The following is a 12,394-nucleotide window of genomic DNA, read 5'->3' as shown; positions in this document are numbered from 1 at the left end:
GTATCTCTGAAAAGCAGATTGTTTTTAATATCCCCAGGGGTGGCTTTCATGGAAGTATGTAACAACCCGTTACCCGGTAACCAGGGGCCTATTGTGATTCTAGTCTATGGTCAATATGGTAAGATGTGTCATACCAGCAATCTCTGACATGACGCATCAAACACACTAGGGTTATATTTCCGTATATCGAGAATATTTAAATCTAAATGAGTTATTGGTTCAGTCAATTTACGTCTGGCAATTCGTGGAGTTTTACCCTTCCACAAAAAAAGAGGTGAAAGCCTACTGTAGTTGACGAACATCTTGATATCTGAGTAAAAAGGGCAGATTTTGTAAAGGATACAGTAATCGGGCAAAGCTTATCATTTTTATAAGATGGCATCTAACCATTAATGATAACGGGAGTGTCTCCCAATTAGTAAGTTCTGTCGTTATCTTTATAATAAGTGGGTTGTAGTTTAATCAATACATTTCAGATACATTTCAAGTTATTTTAACCCCTAAATATGGTATATTTGATAGTGAGCCACCGATGCAGCTACTTTGTATGTATAAAAGCGGTACTTTGTCTTTCATGAAAATTTATTTTACATTTTAGACCTATAATTCTTAGGCATAACTCACAGAAAGATGTCCAAAATTTAATACATTTATTAATAAACTAAACTAAAATTTAGATTTTAGTATTGTAAACAAATTTGGGGATTTAGAGATTGAGATTATTAAATGTAAAATAGTGAGCAGCCCGTCATCTTAAAAAAGGTTAAGTTTGTAGACATGATTCAGTGTTCAACCTAGAACTGTTTTTAAGCTGGGTAGGAAAAAATTGTAGGTGGGTGGTGGCCCGTTTTGTGACCTAACTCATCAGTAACCACCCAAAAACAGCCGTGTGGTTACTGAAAGGAGCCGGATGGTGCGCCCAGCTAAAAGGAGATGGGGAGAACATTGTGACTGTTCACTTCAAGACCCTGTAAATTGCTATTAGACCTGATCATTTGGGCAAGTGGTTCTAGTGCCAGTATGAAAAGTATAGGCGAAAGAGGATACCCTCGATGGGTACCTCTTTGGATAGGTAATGTCGGAAATGGTATGACATATACCAAATCCTTGCCTAAGGGGTTGAGAAAAATGCCCTTAATCCAGACAATAAGTGTGAGTGGAAGCCCCATTTAGTGGGGACATAAAAGAGATCCCAGAGAAAAGAGTCCCAAGAAAACAATATTGTGCTGGGAATTTTTTTGTTTTGTAAAATGGATTAAAAACTGATTCTTATGGACCAGAGAGTGTAGGAGTCTGTTTAGTCTATTCGCTAAGATTTTTATTAAAATTTTTATATTCATAGTTACATAGTAAGTGGGGTTGAAAAAGTCCATCAAGTTTAACCATTAATCTTTATCGTTTTCATCTTTAATTTGTATATTTTTGAAATGCCTTTTTCTTATTCTTTATGGCTTGTTTAACATTTGTGTGAGCCACATTTACCAGGGATATAGGCCGGTAGTTATGCACATCTAAGCTGTCTTTTCCAGGTTTCAGAAGCACGATTATGTGTGCCAGAAGGGAGGAATGGGGTTTTTTCAGTGTCTAATTGATTTTCCAATACCGAATGGCCATAATTCTTTCTGCTATTGTTATATCCGCCTCCATTCTCTCAGCCATTCCCCTAGTTAGAAGAGGAAGGGTCAGATTCTCGAACATTGAATCAGCTAAGGAAGGTTGGAAGCAAGAAGGGGGTAAAGATTCGAGAGTACACCACGCAACTGATTCACAATATTGACTGGGTTAGCCGTAATGCTACCATTCAGTAAATGCAGGTTAACCGGCCTAACATTCACCAGATTCGCCAGCATCGAACCTGGCTTATTTGCTCTGGCATAGAAATGTTTAGCCCACCTGCCTTGTTTTCAACTTGGGTTTTCAACAAAATGTTTAATTCAGCCCTGGTTTGCTATACGGGTTTGTCTAGTTGTCTATCCTGTGTTGCCTGCCACCCTGCCTCAAACTGTTCTAGCTATGTTGTGAGATCCACATTTTTTTTTTGTCTCACTTTCTTCTGGCAAGAAGCTAATTGTATAAGTTGCCCCCATATAGTTGCCTCATGGGCATCCCATAGCATGTGTCACGATAAAGACACTTGAACAGGAGGTGGACCATGTGCTACCAGCAGGTTTAGCTGAGGTGATATCAGAGGCACAGAGTCTAAGGTACCGCCCTATGTCACCAGAGCACCCCGCGCAACGGGTGTTGGGCTTTGCTGCGAACGGCACTCAGGTTGCAGCCCTCAGACTCACCCGTGCAGGTAGCAGATAACAGATGGAGATAACCGAAGGCAAAGTACCAAATCGACAGGCATATTCAAAAAATGAAAACAGGGCAGGCAGGGAACAGGCATGGTCAGGACAAGCCAAGGTCAGGACCAGGAAAATAAGACTGGAATCCAAATGCTGATATGGACCTCAGGTAGTAACACCTATTGCTGGGGCAATAAGTGTCTGACTGAGCCCAGCATAAATAGGGAGACTGGCAGGCTAGCTGGGCGGGGACTAGAAGGACAGGTGAGAATCAATTAGCAGGAAGGGCTCGGCAACACCCCTAAGTCCAGAGCCAGCAGAGCAGCTAGATCAAGGTGAGAAGAGCTGCTGCTAGTCAGACACTATGAGGAGGACAACAAGTACCAGATCAGCAGTGCTGCTGATCTGTGACAGCATGATTGGAGACTCTACCGAACCCAAGTTAGTGGCAAAGTAATTGCATTGTTCAGTCGTCAATCACCAATGATATTCTGATGATTGTTGGCTCAGTAAATTGCAGCCTATGAGAACCGGGGAGTGGTCCAAGCAATTTGATGCATAAATATGTGGTTGATTCTAGTGAGATGGTGAGTAATACGTAAATTACTTGAATGAGGGATGGAGTTCACTCCATGTGTCGACTAGAGAATATATCTGCCAATAATTGTGAGATTGAGTTTGTTACTCTATGTGGGGTCTGCTATGGGGCTGAGGATTTGTCTAGTTTGGTATTGATAACCAAGTTGGAATCTGCCAACATACATAATGTGCCTTTGTGGGGGGGGGGGGGGGGTTGCTTAGCATATGGCTGACTGGACACTTTTGCTTTCAGTTCCTAATTCCACCCGGCTTTTCATCTTCTTAGCAGCATTTTGCAGTCGTCCATCATTTCAAAAATTGGTAGGCAGCAGCACAAAGATTTGAGCACTGCCCAAGCCCTGGATCCTACTCATTTGCTTACCCAAGGGGAAGCACTTAAGTGTGTACTGAGAGGTATCCTCATCAAACATGGCTCTAGGGTAAAGAAGAAACGTGCAGCCAGAATTAAATCCTTGCTTTCCTGGATTGCTAGACTTGAGACACTCCACAAATGTGACCTCTCACCCACACACCCTCTTGAGCTTACTAATTCCTAGGAGAGAGCTCCTACAGACAATGGAGTCAGTTTTTTTTTTGAAGAATTGTACCTACAGCAGTTGGGTATAGGCACTTTGCTTAGGAGTAAGATCATAGCACTTTATTCTACCCCAGTGGCTAAAGTGCTGGTAAATGGGACTTTGTTGCAAGTAAATGGCCTTTACTTTCTGACTTGATGAAAGAACACCTAGCAGTGGCCATTCATAACAATCCCTCGTACACGGTGTTCAGACAGTCTCAAAACCACAAATTAGCCCTCTATATGGATGATCTTTTACTATACCTCACACAACTGGATATCAGTTGTTAAGATGGAAGTCCAGGGCGATCTCATGGCTTGGTAGAATGTCAGTTTTGAAGATGGACACTCTTCCCAAATTCCTATATATCTTTCAAACTATTTCCATAGCCTTGCATAAGTCTCTGATAAAATTTGTTTGGCGTGAAGGTTGCCTGAGACTTATAATCTCTCACTTGTGTTCCCCCAAATGGGAAGGAGGCATTGGTCTTCCAAATTTTGCACTACACCACAAGGCAGAGATGTTGGCACAAATAGTAGAATGGCATAAAACTCCCTTAGGCAAACTGTCAACCTTAGTAGAGCAAACTTTATCTTCACTAGATTTATGGGCCCTCCCATGGGTTGCAAAGCTAGCATTGCCCAGAGAGATGGACAAGTTCCCCCTCACTAGGGCTACCTTAAAATCATGGTCAACTATCACAGACCTTTTTCATCTTACTTCATAGCCAGGCCCACTTACGCCTCTGTTGGACAACCCTGCATTCCCCATAGGTATCTCAGTCTCCACACTTGGTGGATTGAGTAGAGAATTCTGGCCTCTAACCAGATACTTTATTGACCCTGCAAAGTATCCTTCCTTCCTTCCTTCCTCCCTCCTCTCGTACCTCGTTTGGAGTTCATTGGAAGCTCAGACACCAACTAAACTCTTATTGTAAGCTCCGATTCCCCATGCCACATGGTCTCCACTGTACATCAATTGTTATTAGCCGCCACAGTAGATTCCTCGCCTAGATATGTCCGAGAATGGCACAGAGATTTAGATAAAACCATCTCCATCAATGACTGGCAGAAGGTCTTTACTCTGACGTATAAGAATTCTGTCAGTTGTTACCTGTAGGAAAAGAACTACAAAATCCTCACTAGGTGGTACAGGGACCCAGTTTTGCTGAACCATATGTTTCCTGACCAATCCAACATGTTTGCGTTGTGGTAAGGAAAGATGATCATACCTACATATTTGGTGATCCTGTCCGGTTATTCAGCCCTATTGGAAAGAGATCTTTCCTGTATGCTCTGAATTTTATGATCTATTTAACTCCCACGCCCAAGATAGCTCTACTCCCGCAAGTCTCGGGCTCTCTATCAGCTCAGAAAAAACTATTGTATGGTTACCTGTTCTCAGCTGCTAGGCAGCTCATCCCACTGTACTGGACATAGACCTGCCCCCCCCCACTTCTTTTCTCAATGGGTTGCTCAAGAGGAACTAAGAGCCATGGATGATAACAATAAGGCATTTTCCTCCCGAATGGCTGATGTACTCCTCCTCCCCCACTCTTGTCAACAGAATATGTTTTTGATTGCATTGTTATCTTTTGGAATATGATTCCCAGGTTTTTCCAAACCCTGTTTGACCTCCCCCTAGACCCCCCCCCCCCTCTTGTATTATTGGTTTATAGCATATATGTTTCTTATTAGGGTCCCTACTGGATGTACATTAGCTCTGTTTTCATATTGTTTTTTTCTTATTACTCTACTGTTGGAACTTGCTTTTTAAAATGCATGTAAAAATATTTTTACCCATAAAAAATGTGCCTTTAAGGTGTTTAATCACCACTGTCAGACGACTAAAAATTTGATTTGGTGGTTGTTTGGTGCATAGTTGACTATAGTGATATCTGTATCAAATAGTTGATCCTGAAGTATCAATTAACGGCCCCTTGGGTCTTGTATTTAACAATCACACTAAAAAAGGGTATCCCTATGAAATGCAATGGATACATCCCGCTTCTTCCTATGAAAAGTAGAGCGCTAGATTTTGGGATAATACTTATGGAAAAATTTGGGGCCGACATCTGCAGACCCTCAGGCAATAGTGAAACTCGCAGTGCGTTTGGCATTACTTGTTTTCCGGGTGGAGAACACTTTTTGCGGAGGTACTCTGGGATCTAGGTGGGGAGCTCCTTGGATTGAAATCATCAGAGGTCTCCAGCTTCAAGCACGCAAACAACTCTTATGCCTCGGTGACGAAATTGATTGTGGTTGCCCAATATGTATGAACAAGATTTTAAAAGGGAATCCCCAGCAGTATTTTATTCCAAACTCCAGTAAAATTGTTGGAAACTGTTTAAAATCTGGTGTGTGTGCGCAATGTATGCTTGATGATCACATCCGTTGAGAGGGCAATCCTATTTCTAGGCGAACTACAGAGAGAGGAGGTCCTGAAGTAAATTGGTGACAAAGAAAGATAAATCCAAAATAGATTCCGATAAGCCTCTGACCTGTATATATCTCTTGCAGTTTCAATTTTCCATATCCTCAAGTCAGATCAGTGCAGTCTTCAAATCGGATTTAGGAGTAGTAATATCGTGATTGCATGAGTAGATCACGGTGATCGCATCATCCATTTTGTTTTCTTACTTATTTATGTGGTCCCAATGTTCTGATTTCCTTGGTGAGGTTCAGAGATAGTTTGTCAGTTGCCTGTGTGAGTTCCACCTGAAGGAGCTGTTAAAATTTCTACAAGAGGCTTGCTTTCCAACAAAGATAGCTTGGCTGGGCACTTGGCAAAGGAGGATCCCGACATGGGAGATAGGCCGTGTCAGGCTTCACCATCAGAGTCAGCAAACAGCAAAGAGAAGAAAGATGTCAAAATCGAAAGGCAGAACCCACGCAATCTGGTATTAATGCTGGCTTCAATTCCAGGTAATGGAGAGCGGAATTAGAATGCGGCCATCGTGGACAGCTCACTAGTGCCCCGTAGTCCAGTACTTTTAAGCAGTAGAGAGGTAGAGAGGTTTCCAAAAATGAGATTTTGTTGAGTATCCTACCTTGGACACCTTCAAACCATCTCACAAGGTTTCTTCTGAGTTGCATGGCCTATAAACGGGCTTTTGGGTTGCTATGTTTTGGCAAGAAGGGTTTTCAAAATCACTGTACTGGGTGCAAAAGAAATATTTATCACCTTCTAATCCCATTGTTGGTTTTCACAATTGAAGTTTCTTCAATCATGAGATTGTTCTCCTTAACTTTTATTATGCTGATGGGCAAATTGTTAAGACATAGATGTTGGAAAACCATATATAGAGGCTTCAGCAGCATTCTAGATGTAATATTTTCTGGTATTTACTATATATAGTACGATCACTATACTTATGCAATGAAATATGTTAACAGCATAAAAAGCTTTTAAAATACCTTTGCTGTGATTTGAAATTCCTCGTGTTCTTTTAACAACTCTTGAGTATGCTGAATAGTAGAACCAGTGGAAGTATGAGTGGAGAGGTAGAATTCCCCATTATCCTGGATCCACTCAAGAGCCTTAAAAAAAAAAAAAAAAAACAACACACATAAAAAAACATTTATTTTCTTTGCAATAAAGCTAAAATCTGAGTCTATGTGCTTCTAAACGCAATGTAGGCAGATTATGACTGGTGGGGGGGACTGGTAGAGTACAGTAACTAGCTTTATGAAAACATCACAGTGCCCTCAGTACTCTACTCAATAACCATCAGTCCTGATGTAAGCAATAGTCTAGCTCTTAGGTAGAGTTTTGCAAATAATTAACTATTTTGATGAGTAGTTGTCAGCCTGGAGGAGTGGGAATTCCTGGGTAGATCACCCTATGTAATGTCCACAAGTGATATTAAAACTATAAAATGGAAGGGCTGACATTTAATTAATAAAGTGGTGGCCAAAGACTGTTTGTTCAAGCAAATATGTATTCTAACAGAAAACTAACAATTTATAATGCCTATGCCTAAGCAGCACTAAAATTTAAAATTGACTTACCTGTTTAGCACTTCTTTCAAACACAACAAACTGTTGGCAATGGTCCAGCCGTCTTTTCCTGAGAGTCCAATAATGAAGTACCCGGTTTTCTCTTTGAAATAACTCATTTAAAATATCTGAAAAAAATACATATAATTGTAAAATTAGAAAGCTGAAGCACAGAAAAAAACCTATTAGCCACTTTAGTTTTGTCATCTGTATACTTTACAGAATCACAACATTTTTGCCATGGACTAGTGCCATGGATAATAACTTAAAGCAGGTCTAAAATGGTAGATCTGCTTTTGATGTTTAAACCCACTCTACAAATTATCCACCAGCTGTAAAGAATACAATCAGGATTATATCTTCCCAAATTACTTGGCTTAACTAGGCCCAACATCACCATCCATCCAGGAAAGAATCCTTTGCAATGCAAAGCAGGACAAATCTTACAAGAAAAAACTACAGTTCATTCACCCAGGCACCACAGACAGAAGACAATGAAAAAGTATCATTCTTATTTTTCCCAGATAAAAAGACAGCTTTTTGTTTAAGGATGTCACGGGGCACCTATATGAGGTGTGGAGGAACATCAGGACCCCCATTGGTGAACTGTCAGTATGTGGGTGAGCAGGTTTACTTTCCTATTTGTTGATCACCCCCAAAGGATTTTGGATGGCAGGATTTTTGTAAAAGGGCTGCATGCAAAGGATGACAGGAACACTTAAACCTTGGGAATAATGTAGGTAGGGAGAGTTTTTGATATATTGCTCAGTTAGTTTGGCCACCGGAATATGCTGATATTTTCCGATTATGTATTTCTAGATCATTTATACCTATGTAAATTTTTTGTATATATGTAAATATGCATATATGCTTTTAATGTTTTTATGTTTATTGTTTGTAAGCTTTTAACAATAAACAAAAGTCCATTGCTTCTCATCCATAGATAAAGTGGACCTGGTCAGAATGAATTATTGAGGGCATGTATGCAGAGAGGCGATTCACAATTAATATGGAGAATATTTTTGTGTCAACGTTAATTAGTGGTCAGTCTATAGTTAGAACAGACCAAATGGTCCTTGCTTGGTTTGGGAATACCAGTGATATGGGATTCCAGGCTTTAAGCAGCAAACAGGGTGTAACCCGATATGAAAGAGAAAACGGTTTGTTAAAAACGGTACTAGATTAAGGAAGTGTAGTTTGTAGAATTTTGGTGTCAGGGCAGGGACTTTTGCCTGTCTAATTAATCCTAATGGCCATTGAGACCTCCTCCTCCGTGAAGAGTGTCTCTAGATGAGAGATGATGTCTGATTCCAATGTTTGTAAGGCGGTGGAATCTTTGTATTCCTGTAAATAACGATGAGGAGTATGGGTGGGGTTGAGGTTGTAAAAATCCAATTAGTATTGTTGGAAAATCTGCATAATATCTTAAAGTATGGAGGTTTGGTTTTCTTGTAGAGTACAGATAGTGGGGATATAAGTGGTTGCCTCTCCTGGGTGGAGCCCTCTCGCCAGGAGTCAGCCACATTTGTCCCCATGTCGGTAAAACGATCTTCGGGACTGATCCCTATATTTTTGGTGTGCCAGATCATACATTTGAAGGAGTTTCCTAGCCTTCAACAGTTCTAGGAATGCATCTAGGTACGTATTATATTCTGCTTATGTAGATATTGGGGAGAACAGATTTTTGCTGAGGTGTCTGCTATGTCCTGAGCTCTGATCTTCTTAAGACATGCCCCCTGTTCTAATAGGAATCCCCCAAGGATGGCCTTTAGCTCTCTCCATAGAACTGGAAGTGGTGTGGTGTCTGAAGCATGGCCACTTAAAAAGATGAAGCACTGGAGCAAAAGGATTTCTGCATGGTAAGTGGGATGCAGGGGGGTGTAGGGTGGCTGATAGGATATTGCAGGGCCTGGCTGGTGGAGATCTAAGATGGAACTGCTGCAGTGCCACCTGATCCTTGAGTCCCACAGCCATGGGGGTCTTTACTAATTGATGTCGCTGGCCTTCTGGAGCCAGAGAGGCATCTTCTAACTGAGGCTGCGGCTTTGCAGGCTTGTCGCGGGCGGCCTGTCCACACGCAGAAAAAAATCCAGCAATCCTCCCAGCTGTTGCTTTCCCTCCCTGACTCCCCCTTTTGTGTTGTCTGGGATTTAGGTCCCATTGCCTAGGAATTAGGCACCGGAGTGCTGATATACTGGGTTTTTGCCAGGCAGGTGCAGGAGCTTCCAGGAAGTGCTGCTCACCGATATATAGTATTTTTGTCTCAGGGATGCCAATAACATTAACTATTACTGCCTTTGAAATGCACACAAGGCATTCATGGGAGATGTAAATGCAGATTGACAAGATTACAAACTATTCACTCCTACAAACCCTAAAACAAAAACAAAAAAAAGATCCCTCTACTCGACTCCAGTTCAGTTCATTTCCTCTGGAAATATCTAGGATCTTTAAAACTTTTTATGGATCCATGTACAATCTTACACATGATCCCCAAACTCCTCAACTGTGCTCCCTCTTTAAACCTTTTTATCATACTGGAAAATCATAATTCCAATAGGCTCTCTACCAAAGCATTATTTTTCATTTACCAAAATTTCCATTAATAGAGTTGCAAAGCAGTACTTTAGGAAGTTCAAATCTGAAATTACATATATTTACATTTCTGTAGCAGCATCTTCTTCAGAGTCCTTTCCTAGAAATGTTGCAAACAGTAGTAAGTGCTTAATCGGAAGCTGGAAAAGACACCTCCCTTCCCCCCAAAAAATAGAACCACTTTTAAATACAGATAATAAAATGTATGCAAATATTTTAGCCCATAAACTTTTTTTCAACTTTGCCTTCATTAGTTGCCCCAGATCAGATGGAGCTTATTAAACACAGACAAGCCCCTGATGGTGGTAGACTTCAAGAAAACCACCAAAAACTCTGTAATCAAGTCCTGGAAATTTTGGATAATCTTATAGGATAATCTTTTGGTCAAATACAAAGCAAAACAAAAGATTTAAACATTTGCTTACTCTTTACTCTCTTGACAGCACCACTCTGACCCATAAGCTTTTTGTTAACATCTCAGTATCTCCAAACAAGAAAAGGAGCCTTCAAAATGTGAAAACCAATGTGAAAATCAAAATGTATTGGGAATGTTGACTAACAGAATCAAATCTTTCCTTCATACTCTAATTGATAAAGAACAGGTGGATTTTGTCCCAGGTTGAGCAGCAAGGACAACACCATTAAAACAATTCACCTCAACGCCTGTAGTATTACCTAAAAAATGTCTAAGAAAATCTAATTGGCAGCAATTTGCAGATGATCTACTCCTCTATATAGCTAGGCCAAAAATGGTGGTTTACCAGCTATTCTGTAGTTATTATCGCATTATGGGTCTGTTTCAGGTTATGCGATAAACTACGAAAAATTCAAGGCCTAATATTTGCACAGGTGTATCAGACCAACTTGGAATCATCAATATCCTTTTATCTGGTGTAAAGACAAATTGAAATGTTTAGGGGTGATGATCCCCAAAAACCTATTCAAATATTTTTGTCCTAATATTTTTCTATTATGGTCCTCAGTAAAGGAACTACGGAATTGGTCCCATTTAACTCTTTCATACCTTGGGAAAATGAGTTTAATAAAATAGTTTTATTCACTAAAATCTTATACACTTTTCAAATGTTGCATAGTACAACCATTGGAACTGCAGGATATTTTTAAAGTCTTTTGTTCATTTATATGGCCAGGGAAGAGGGCCTATTTATCAATATGGATATTACAACAGCCGGTGAAAAATGAAAGGCTTAACTTTCCTGATGTTGACTTGAATAATTGGGCGGCAATTACAAGATACATATGGGACTGGCTACATGGAAAGGCTTGTTACACTGACTTATCCATAGGCCAACAGTTGGTTCCAGGCATTAATCTTTTCTTACCTCCTGCACACACACAAAGAGCAGTTGCCTGCAGAGATCACTCAGAACCCTCCACTACATACATGCTGGTTTGTTTGGTACAAATTAACTTCCCTAGCATTCCAATTCCGTCCAAATTTCCATGCAAAAAGTGTTACATTTTTTTTGCATGGAAATGTATTTTACATTGTAGACTATAATTCTTTGGAATAACTCACCTAAATATGTCCAATATTTATTAAACTTTAAATAAAAAAACACAAAAATCTGTAAAAAAAAAAAAAAAATAGTTAAGCATGTAATGTAAGTGTACAGTAGCATAATATATATATATATATATATATATATATATATATATATATTCTCACTTTCTCTTGGACTCAATACAGCTATTTTGTATTGAATCCAATACAAAATAATTTGTATTTCCCATCCGCCCACCGGCATCAACACATGCACCGTCACCAGGAAACCCCGGAGATCGTCTCTGCATTGCGCGGCTGAAGATCAAAGACGACGAACGTCTCCTCAGGACCTGCGGGGACCAGCAGGACGATGGGGGAGCGACAATGGAGCAAGGTGAGTGGGGTGTTTTTAGGTTAAAGCGACCCTGAGTGTGACTCGGGATTACCGCTATTTGCAGGTAAAATCACATTTGGGATTACCGCTAGGGGGGTTAAGATTTAGATTCTCACTTCACTCACAGTCACTCTTCCCTGTTTCTTCCTGTATGGCGGAATTTAGACTTCTCCTGGATTTTGAAGGAACCCACAAGGAAAGATGAAGGGGAATTTCGAGCTATGAAAGTTAAATCTTGTGTGAACTGTCTGACTCAAAAAGAGATTTCTCATTTAGCAGTTGCCACTCTCTATCCCTTTTTGAGGAATCGACCTTTTGCTTATCAACAACTAAGGTCTTATGTATCAGCAGGTATTAAAAATCTGTCCCCCAGGACTGGGCCATTTCCATAGATAGGTTGTTTTCTATCCTCAACCCGGCTAGGAGAGCAATGTCAGATGTATACCTAACCT

General features: G+C 40.4%; 1 protein-coding gene across 1 annotated transcript in view; it reads right to left on the bottom strand.

The window, feature by feature from the left end:
• TRIO (trio Rho guanine nucleotide exchange factor) overlaps window positions 1-12,394 on the bottom strand; it is a gene marked incomplete at its 5' end in the record, with an annotated part of 463,708 nt that overhangs the window by 271,276 nt on the left and 180,038 nt on the right. Inside the window, 2 exon segments of the mRNA XM_072411970.1 lie at window positions 6,865-6,987; window positions 7,459-7,574. Of these exon segments, the coding sequence (XP_072268071.1) occupies window positions 6,865-6,987; window positions 7,459-7,574 (239 nt within the window).

Source organism: Pyxicephalus adspersus, chromosome 5 (assembly GCF_032062135.1).
Source record: "Pyxicephalus adspersus chromosome 5, UCB_Pads_2.0, whole genome shotgun sequence".
NCBI classification, from domain to species: Eukaryota; Metazoa; Chordata; class Amphibia; order Anura; family Pyxicephalidae; genus Pyxicephalus; species Pyxicephalus adspersus.
The sequence above is the reverse complement of the archived record's forward strand: the minus strand, read 5'-3'. Positions and strand labels throughout refer to the sequence as shown.